The sequence below is a fragment of the Gymnogyps californianus genome, chromosome 2 (genome assembly GCF_018139145.2).
Source record: "Gymnogyps californianus isolate 813 chromosome 2, ASM1813914v2, whole genome shotgun sequence".
Classification (NCBI taxonomy): Eukaryota; Metazoa; Chordata; class Aves; order Accipitriformes; family Cathartidae; genus Gymnogyps; species Gymnogyps californianus.
In genome coordinates, this window is record NC_059472.1 from 51,252,191 (window position 1) to 51,263,156 (window position 10,966).

General features: G+C 45.1%; 1 protein-coding gene across 1 annotated transcript in view; it reads right to left on the bottom strand.

The window, feature by feature from the left end:
- Positions 1-10,355, bottom strand: part of LAMA3 (laminin subunit alpha 3) — a 122,274-nt gene extending 111,919 nt beyond the window's left edge. The window contains exons 1-2 of the mRNA XM_050890736.1: positions 10,104-10,355; positions 3,892-4,044 (exon numbers count right to left, since the gene is read on the bottom strand). Of these exons, the coding sequence (XP_050746693.1) occupies positions 3,892-4,044; positions 10,104-10,355 (405 nt within the window). The remainder of the gene's footprint in view (positions 1-3,891; positions 4,045-10,103) is intronic.
- Between the last annotated feature and the right edge of the window lie 611 nt (positions 10,356-10,966).

Below are 10,966 nucleotides of genomic sequence, written 5' to 3' on the forward strand. Positions count from 1 at the left end.
ACAATAAATATTGTTTGTAAAGCTATGGACATAAAGGATTGCTATCAAATTTAAAAATTAAACACATAAGAAATTCTTACCATATAAAAGCAACTCAGAAGATTTGCCAAACTGCAAGGCTTTTTTACAAAATGTTTACATGCTTTAATTGGCAGATAACGTAAAAGCATAAAGTCCTCCACAGGCCATACCACTTATCTTAAATTTATGGTTGAGTTTCCCTCCCTCCCTAATAAAAGTACTAATTTGGACATTACATTCCACTGTGTGCCTTTAATTTACAACAGTGACTAATAATATCGCTACATAAAAACTATTCAACGTATTAGTGCACAAGACTTCACCGAGCCTGAGTCTTTCAGCACTATATTATTGCCACAAAAGCACAGTAAAAAAATGACACATAACTAAAAGCAACAATAAAATTTGTGACTATGCTTTTTGAAGTCTAACAGTTAGACATTTCTTTTTCATCATACGCTATCATGCTATCCTGGACCTTCATCATCTTCTGAAGACAGAGTTCAGAAAAATACCTGGGGGAGTATTACTGTAATATCTGCTGAGCATTAAGCAAGCCAAAGATGAGGGCACACCTGCTAAAATTAGGCAATTCAAAGAGTCAGGGGAAGGGCAATGAACTTCAGTCAGACATTCCGGATTCAGAAGTTTACAATATGTTGAAAACTACGTTGGGAAAATCAGGACCAATTAAAGAAATAAATGAGAATTCATTTGATCCAAATATTTTAAACAAGTTGGGAATAGCCACAGTATAAGCAAGTATGTTAACAGGATGGAGAGACTGCCTCAGGGATCAACATTATAATTATTATTCAGAAGGACTGTGATTGATTAGAAATGTAACTATAGTACAGAAAGTCAGAAAGGGAAGTAAAGCAGGGCTTTTGCTTTAAGGTTTTTGCTTTTTCTCATATTACAAAGTACAGCAAAATAAGCATTTTTCTAGCAGAAGGATTTAACATCCTGAAGGGATTTTGACTTTCAAAATCACCCCTAGCCCTTGTAAAACAGAAGCAGCAGCAGCAGGCGGGTGTTCTGTTCCAACTCCATGGTAGTACGCACTCAAACTTCCATCATGGTGCAACTATTCAATTAAATATTGTCATCAGACCACGGGAAAAGGCTCCACTGGGACTCTGCTCTCAGTCTTAAAGATATAATGGCAGGAACGCAGTAAATTAAAAGCTTTTGACATTGCGCTAAGTTCTGCTTCCTCTAATTGTGAATATTTGATGACCAATTTACAACTCAGTCATTGCTTCCCTGCACGCATGTGTACCTTACTCTTTGCTTTGCACATGCAAAAACGTTTCCATATTTTGTTTGCAGAAGAAGGTGCCTTGTGTCAAAATAAAGAACAGGACAACTACTCAGTGAGGAAAACTACATCCCTGCTATCTTTTCAATATTACAGCCTGTGGTTCTGCAAGGTATTAAGGCACACATCTACCTTTAAGAACATTTATTTTTCCTTAAAACCCAAAACCTTCATTGCAGCTCACTTGAGTGGGAATTGCACTCTGAAAACTCCTGTCTCTGTCAACTACTGAGAAAGTCTGCATGACTAACACACACTAAGCTCTTAATTTTTAAGACCCTGAAATAAGGTAAGGTGAATTGGGGTCTCAGTGTTTACCTGTTCGCTTGAGTAGACTTACTCTGTCACTGTATTTAATCTTCTTCTTCATTATTAGTATTGTGCACTACTGTATGCACTTGGGGTGTGAGAATACTAGGCAAAATGTCAAAAGTGAATCTCAAGTTCAAACAAATCCTGAGATTAAGGTTTAACTGACTGAATGCAGATATGAGATGATGTCCGTGAAGTGGGGAGGGGAAAAAGAAAAGAAAAAAAAAAAAAAAAAAAAAAATCACATGAATCCTACTAAACCCTCATCCATCCACCAACTAAAATGATCCCTTCCTGATCACAAGACCTGAAGTCATTTTGACCTTTGTCTTGGGTTTCCCTCGTTTCCAAGTAAGGGAGTTCAGAGTCACCTTTCCAAGTGGTACCAGAGTAAAGAGAAACACACAGCCTCCCGCTGAGAAATCCTTTAATAACTACAAGAATTTTAGCACATAGCAGTTGGTCTCCAAGGAGTCCCAAGAGAAGAGGGCACTCAGTTCATACCCTTCTCCTGAAGGAAGGAGGTTTCTCAGAAGTTTACTCAACACATAAAAGATAAGGTGTCTGTCAGTAGGTCCTCCAAAGAAGCTAACAAGTACACAGTGGGAATAGAAGTTTTGGATGGAGCAATGTGCTACACAAGTGGATGATGATGATGCACAAGTGTTGGTCACAAATACGCTGGACTACACCGCAAGACAAATTACAGCCTGCCACTTAATCCTGCGTCTTGCAGAGACCACGATGGATGCAAGCAGCTCAGAAAGTAAGGTCTGCTTTACTGGGAGGTGATTGCCTTCCCATGCCTATTCATAGCACCCTGCTCTGCATTCAGTGTCCCTACTCTGTATGCCCAGCCTGAAAGACACACTTCCCTACCGTTTGCTGGGAAAGAATGACTGAGCAACTCACTTCACAGGAGCACAAAGCATCAGGGGATGCAACACTCCTCAACTGTACAGTGTAACAGAAAGAGCAACACAACTCAGAGATAGGTTCAACCACTGTGTGCTAGGCTAGTGCGGACACTGTGGCCTAAAAATTCATCAGCTTCTACATAGCTCTCCCTTCTTTCATGGTACAGTGGAGAAAAGCAACCAAGAAAACAGGCATGTTATTAATTTAATTAATAGAAATGCAAATTCAAAAATCACAGCAGTTGAGTTTACTGATATTCTCTATCTGAAGTTATCTGGCCTTTCTGCACTGCTGCTATGCTGGATCCAAAAACACTGAAAGAAGATATCCTCAAAATGAGAACTATTCCAGTCATGTGAGGGACAGGAACATTAAAACCCAATATGACAGAAGATGTAAAATAATTTGCACCTGAATCCCCAACAAAATGGCAGCTAAGTCTCACAGAGAAACATTTTTCCTTAGTTATTCCTTCCCTTGCTATCAACTAAATTGAATGCCTATTCAAAAAAACCTGTCCTATATAATCAGTCAATAAACAGTTACTACTGTCCAAAATATATATGCTTATGTATACATATATTTTGCAGCCCCCAACATATATTTATAGTCACACATTTTCAGCTGGTGTGAACTTGCAGAGCATAACTAATTTCACTGGATCAGCGCCCAATTATGGCAGCTGAGAATCCATCCCTATGACTTCAAATACAGATACAGAGGCTTTACTGCTAGCTACTCGCCTATCGCCTGCAGAGGAAATACGGGTGTTCATGTTACTGTCATATTACTAATTCATATTACACTGGTTTTGCTGTGCGTTCCCTTTTAGACCATGTTACCAGTATTTTCCTGACTATCTTGAAGATCTGGCTGGATGATAGAGAAACCAGAAGGACCCCTGAGGCAAAAACAGACTCCAAACATTATTGTCAAAACGTGTGCCTGGTAAGAGATCATGAAATCTCTCTGTCTCTCTCTCTGTGCCCATGGAAAAGGACAATATGAAATGGAAGGTAAAGCCCCAGTTTCAACTGACCAATCCCCCCCAGTAACCTCAGGTTAATGAGTTACAGTGTCTGTGCAAGAAAGCACAGAGTCATTAAATGTGCGATGCCAGTAGCAAGAACCCACATAATCAAAATTCCTGAAGGAAAATAATCACTTTAATAAAGTTAACTTGGTAAAAAAATACAGAACATAAACTAGACAAAAAAGCTGTGGTGTTGGAAGCTAAAATGATCAATTCAAACATCTCTCCCAATTGCAAAGCTTGTATATAAATGCAAGAAATGATCAAACCTCACCCATGCACTCACCTGTCCCAGATCTAAAGTGACATTGACTTCGTTGTACTTCAAGCCCATAGAAAGAGGAGGACTTTGCCACCAGCGCTCTGTGCCATCAATTGCGTTGGTTACCGGGTGAGCTTTACTGGGATCAGCAGCATTGCAATAATCACAGAACTGTCCCTGAAACACAATAAATTAAAAGGATGGTCTCAGTTGAAATCTTATGCATTGCAGACACATGCTGTTACTAACTGAGATTCTGAACTAGAGCGTTGACTAAAAATGGGGTTAAATTTTGTTTCTCTCTTTATATAGTGTAATTTTAAACGTATAAATGATTCCCTTGGAGATTAAATTACACACTTGTACCCTGAAACACACTAAATTTTATGTTACAAACTAAAATTTCAGAAATCTCTTCAAGGAAACTACAATAAGTCTTTCTTTATTAATTAATTTATTGATACTTTGGTGAAATTACCTATATTGTGTCTGCAGGGGTTTCTGCAGCAAATCAATGAAACAAAGATTCTTAAAACTGGATTAAGACCAACACACAAATTATCCTCAATTCTTCTGAAAGACCGTGAAATATCCACATCTGTACATAGGCTGGTATTAATAAAACCATAAAAAATACTCTATCTGTTAATTGCCTATAAGTTTGATGTTACAATTTTATAATACTGCTTTCATTTTTTTTCATGCCATTATAATACATTCTGAATCAGAGACTTCTGAACAATATGTACTTGTGGAAAATGCAATGGATCCTATAGCATGTTCCCTTTAAAGAACCCCATTGTATCTTCATTTGCAGAAGTTACCGCCCAATTTCCAGTCCACAACCAAAGCCACACTCCGGAGATGCCCTGATAATCCCTCTTTGACAGTCTCTAAAGCTCTTTGTACTCTTCTGTACAATAATGATGAATAAACTTCAGGAAACTTAATTGTCTTTTAATTTGGCATCTTGGCTTGCCCCACAAGCAGTATTTTTATCTTCAAGAAACTGCATTTTACAGTCTACTAAGATTAGTGCTGAAGCGTTGTAATTAGTTATTAAGGGATATTTTTAGTGTCCCATTCACTTCTTACTCCAGTCACTGGGTGGAGATAATCAACGAAAATGCTAAACTGTGCCAGGCACAGATCTTCGTAGAACCCCAACAGAAAAATGACGTTTTCATTAAATAGCAGTACCCTCTTAATGGTTATTTCAGTCAGACAGTTGCTTAATCCATTCAGCCTGTGAGGTCCTGACACTGTGGTGGACCCACGTTTTAAATAAGGTAATATTTGCACCATTCTCTTCATCAGCTAAGCATATTTTCATCAAAAAGATGTGACAAATCTTTTTTTGTTTCCACAACCCGTGTTGCCTGGCATGAAGTATACTCCTACCTTTTAAGTATTAACAGAATCCCATATAACTGCCATTATTTTGTTTGTTGCTGCTGTCAGACTAACCAGTGTAAAGTGACTGGAGCAATCATACTTGTCCACTTTTAATAGAGGAATAACATCAGGGCTCTCACATTCTTGCTGGGTACAGTCTTGCAAGCTTGGTGAATTTAAGATGTTTATCTCTAGCGGAATTTGTTTAACATCTGCCATAGTTACTAATGGATTGGAAACTACTTCATCATTCTCATGTGATACAAATACACCATCTTGTGTCTTTCAAATACAAAACATAGATGTTCACTGAATATTTCTGCATCAGTAGTAATAATTTCAGCATCTGCATCTAGCAATGGTTCCATCTTCACCCTGCTCCTCCGGAACACCCAGAATATGATGTTGTTTCCAGAAGACATGGCTACCATTAGCTGTTCTGATTCAGCACTGCAGGTGTCAACCTGGCTGAGGGTTAACTCTTGAGAATTCAAAGAGTTGTTTAGAGACTTACTAAATCCTTACATACATAGATTGGTTAACTATGTCTGGGGTCATGTTGTAACACGATTCTCCTCCAGCTCTGTTAGAGAAGATGATTTGGCTGATTTTCGTACAAACTACAATATGCCAGGACACTGCTGGGTTCAGATACAGTTTGCTGCAGCAGACACCACATCAGCCCATGCTAGCTACAGGCAACGTTGCCAGTTTCTGCAGTGACGACAAAGAACATTGTGTCACTATCTGCAAAATCAATACACTGAGAAATCCATCTATGCACCAACAACTGCAGTTACCACCACATCAGAGCATCTTCCCAGTTAAGATTTTCCTGACAAATGCATACGTGGAGTTCCGACATATGAGTTACAACAGTACAAACTTCCCTAAATAGTTTTATAACATGCAGGAAACATGATCTTTAGATCTGAATTCACGTTCACAACGATCAGGCTGGAAATATACAGGACACAGTTGCTACTGCAGCAGTTTCAGCTCTGATCTGGCAACAGCCTCGAAGAAAGGCTGAATGATCAGAGAACAATGGGGAGTATTAAATGCAAGCATTACATTTACACACACCTATGTGATTTCAGTATACCAGAGCACTTGATGTGAACTCAAGATACCATCTTTTTCTTTTTGGGCACATAATTCAAAGAATTTCATTGCAAGAGCTGGAGTTTCAGTTATTTAAAGTACATTCCAGCAACCCCGCCAACAAGACAGCAAAACAAAAAATGAAAGAAAATAAATTATTGGACAGAGCAGCCTTCCCTGCTTCCCACTGGCAGTATCTCAGGCACGCCACGCTCAGCCTGTCTGCTACAAGACACGTCTCCATTCCAGGAGACTGGGCCTCGAGACTGTTTGATTTTGGCTGCAGTTCATCAGGCAGGCAGGTGTGCATTTGCTGGTGACCTTGTTACCCTCCTTCCCCCTGGTTCTCCTGGGTGAAGGAGAAAACTGGAACTGCATGAAGGAGTTTGCTGAAATACGCTGGTGTGGACTGGAGACACCCAGGGATGAAAAAGTCTCGCCTGTAAGTTATAGAAAGTGACAACAATGAAGGATTTGTTCACTATTTAATACCTAGCAGTTCTGCGCCCACTGGCAGGGCAGGACAGCTATGCAGTTAAACACCCGCACACCACTGCGAACAGACTGGCAGACAAAACCAGGCATGCCATTTATCTATCAGTTGCTGAAATATTTTACACTGCAGTGCATCTCTTCACTCAACACTGCTCTTATTAAGTCATTGTCTCACTTGCCAGTGTGCTTAATAAGGGAAACATACTGCTTTCCACAGCATGTGTCCAGCACTGCCTTAAGAGCCTTGGTTGAGCTGCCCATGAAGGGACCGTCCACCCCACCGATCACCTCGTGGAAGAGCTTTAAATGACCTCCAAATGCTCCTTCTGGATTTGCCGGGTACTACAGGCTTCATTAAAAGACACATCACCAAAAGACAAGCTGAATGAGAGAGGCCAATGGCAGAGCAGTGGAAATGAAGCTGGGGCTGCTCTTCCTCTCTTTGCCTTATTTTCAGTGCTTGGGATAGCACTGGCAACAGACCTGTCAGCTCCCTTCGTCCGAATGAGGATCACCCTCCGCACTTTCTTTCCAATTTCCCTATTCGCAGAGCAACAGCCGCAATCCAGCCTTGTAGAGACGCCAAAAAAGTGAGTGACTCAAGTGTACGGTGTTGCTTTAACTTGAACTGGCCTGACATGGTGGCTATTACACCTATCACTTTATGTAAAAGCCGCATGCCCTTCCCTCAGACTCTTAAGAAACAACACGTGAATACTTATGCTGATTTTAAGTCCTTCTATGTAAGCTCAGCTTCTGTAAGAGTTTAATGCACTTCTCTCCAATTACCCATGAAAGAAGAGATTCTCTTATTTACAGTGTCTTTGAACTTGTGAGGTGGAGTGGCTTGATAATACGTACATTGTGCTGTTATTGCATTTTCCATGGCTGGATTTCCCTGGCCTTTTGAAAGACCATCCAACCCTTCTTGAACCACAACAACTACTGGTAAACCACAGAAGTATTCATGTTATGTATCTCAATGTGGCTTTGTTAAAACTGGAGAGAGACGCTGCTGTATCCGTGCTTACACAAATGCTACAAGAAGCACAACATGCTTCCCTGTGCCAGGGCTGAGCTACCAGTAGACCTTCTGGGAACTTGAATCAGGCATGACCCATAACTGCCCTCTAACCTAGGACCTGTAAAGCAAATATTTAACAAGAGGAACTCCCCCCTTTCTAGCCTCCTCCTATATACAGCAAACCCTCATTTGCAGTTGGGTGTTAGTACATAAAGGGAACAATTACAAAAACCATCAATGGCAATGTGCATCACACAACAGGCTTCCTTTCACTTGCTTGACATGTTTATCCGAAGTTTGCTTTGGCTGATTTTTGCTATAGTGTGATTTCTGACATTCCATATTAGTATGAGATTTCACTGCAGCAGTGGGCTATAGCATGTTGCTGAGAGATTACTGGGCTTGCTATTCACCTACCGGCATGAACATGGGTCTTGTGTTCAGTATGGAGGGATGGATGCCTAAACTTCAGAGGTGTGTTAGAAACAGAGGACCAAGCAGTTTCCTGATTGTCACAACCTTTTTTTGTAACCTTAGTTTAAGCATGTAATACCTGTGACCCAGTTTTCCTATCAGTAAAACTGTGTATTACTCAGCCTGTAAGCATCTCCAAAGCACTTTGAGCTTTTTATGATGGAGGGCACTACACAGATGTAAGGCAAACTGAGATTTCATGGTGAGGCAGGGAGGCATGGCAGAGAGTAGTTCAGGGCAAAGCACACTGCTGGATGTGGCTGCCTAATGAACTGTGAGGGCAGGCTGCGTGATGGTGCGTGCTCCCTTCTGGCACATGTCAAGGAGTACATACGCTGCACCATCTTAGTCCTCTCCCCCTCTCTTGAGCATCTGTTCCCATTAAAAAATGAGAAGAACAACTCTCTTATCCATTGCAACCTCTTCTGAAACCAGATATTAAGGGTTATTTCACTATTAAAACATACAAACACCTCATAAGATTTGAAACACTAAGCCTTCTTCCAATATGCTAAAAATTTACTTGCATTCTTTCTCTATTGCCTGGAGTCAGAAAGTGGACCTTAAAGCTTTCGAAATCCCTTTCAAATTGCAGTTTCATTCTGGCTCTCTTCTCCTCCCACCAAGAGAGAATACAAATAAAATAACTTTGTAAGGTCTGAGGCTTTAGGAAAGTCCCTCCTTTAACAAAGTTCTGATCAAACTGATACTGAACATCCATCGCAGTACATCACAGAGTTTGCTGCATTTGTTACTCCTTCCTTACCCCCTAACAGACATGTTCATACAAGTTTCTACCAAAGGAAAAATATATTTCCATTAACCCTTTGCCAGGCGTTTTGCCATTTATTGTTGTCTTTCTTGTGACTGGCGCAAAATCTGTGTAATAATCTTGTGCTATGCTAGGAGAGAATGTCATCATCCTCACTGCCCTGTGTGCTTATACTCCCTGTCAGAGTCCCAAGGAATCTCTGGCTTCCTCCCACAAGCAATGCAAGGCACAGACGATGAGCCTCACACTTAGTGCTTGTAAAATACCACAAAGCCACCTGACTAAAACCGGACCTCTTTTCCTACCGCCCCCCCGGGAAGATGCCCGCTCTCCAGTGAGAGGTTACCAGTGCAGTACGTCCCCATCCATTCCCCCCTAGGCTCACTGCTTTACTCCCAGAAGCATCGCGCTGCTCTCCACAGACCATGGGCCAAGAGCTGAGGCCACAAAACACCGCCTGGGTACCCCCTAAGTCCACCTCCAGGCGCCCGGCGGGACGAGCGGCTCACGCACCCCCGGGAGCAGCCGCAGCACCGTGGGCACCGGGAGCGGCTGGGGCAGCGGGGCTGGCGGCGGGGGGGGGGGCAGCCGCTACCCGCGGCGGGAGAGGGCGGGGGGTCTCCAGAAGGTGCCGGGACACCTGAGGGCGGAGGCGCGGGCAGAAGCGCCGCTGCCCGCCTCCACCCTGCCCAGCGCTTCCCTGCGTGGGGTCCCGCTGGTCCACGCTCCCCTCCTCTGCTCGCGGCACGCGCCCAGACCGGAGAAAACGCTCAGAAAATTGAGACCACGCACCCCAGGGTAACGCCAGCACCCCCGGAGGGGCGGGGACGCCCCAAAAGGGGACACGCACACGCACACACCCCCCGCCGCTTCGCAGCGCCGGGAGGCGGCGCGGGACGGGGAGCGGGGTGCGAGGGGAAGGGGGTCCCGGCGCCGCGACCCCTCTCCGGCCCCACACGGCCGCCCACTTACCTGGATGGCGCGCCCCAGGGGGGCGGCGGCCGGCCCCCCCACCAGCTTGCAGTACAGCTCCGGCCGCCCGCCGCCGCCGCCCGCCGCCGCCTCCCCGCAGGTGGCCGTCGCCCAGATGCTGGCTGCCGCGGCCAGGTTGAAGTACGGCGGGTGGAGGCTGAGCCCCATCCCGCGGGAGCCGGGGGGGTCCGGCTGCGCGGAGCAGAGGGTGAGGAGCGCCCAGAGGAGCGGGGAGCCCGGCGCCGCGGCCATCCTGCGCCGGGCTCTGCCCTCGCCGCCCCCAGGGCGGCCCTATAGCTGCGGTGGGCGGGCGGGCCCGGCTGGGAGGCGGCGGGAGGAGGCAAGGGGGGGCTGCCCGCGCTCTGCCCGCGCCTCCCTGCCTGCGGTGCGCGGGCTGGGGCGGGGCGAGAGGCAGCCCCGGTGCGGGGCGCCGGGGGAGCGGGCCTCGTCTCCCGGGGCGTGCGGGACGGGACGGGACGGGACGGGGCGGGACGGGGCGGGGGAAGGGAAGGGTCTCCGGGCCGGTAGGGTTGCCCCGGGTGTGCGCCCTAACGCCCAGCTCCGCGGGCTTGCTGAGAGGTGGGACCCCGCCACCCCCCCCCCCCCCCCCCCCCCCCCCCCCCCCCCCCCCCCCCCCGCCACCCCACGGCTCAGCTGGAGCTTTCTGATCCTCCCCTTTCAGTACTATGCGGGTTAGTATTTTTAACCGACCATGAAGAAATCTCAGTGCATCCATCCTCGTAAGCCGTGACCTGTCATGTCACATACGGGCAGTAAAATTAAGGTTTCCCAGCTTTCTCCTCGCACAGGGCTACCTCCACATAAGGTACACCCTGCTTCCATCTGCAGGGCCTTGGGAAGAC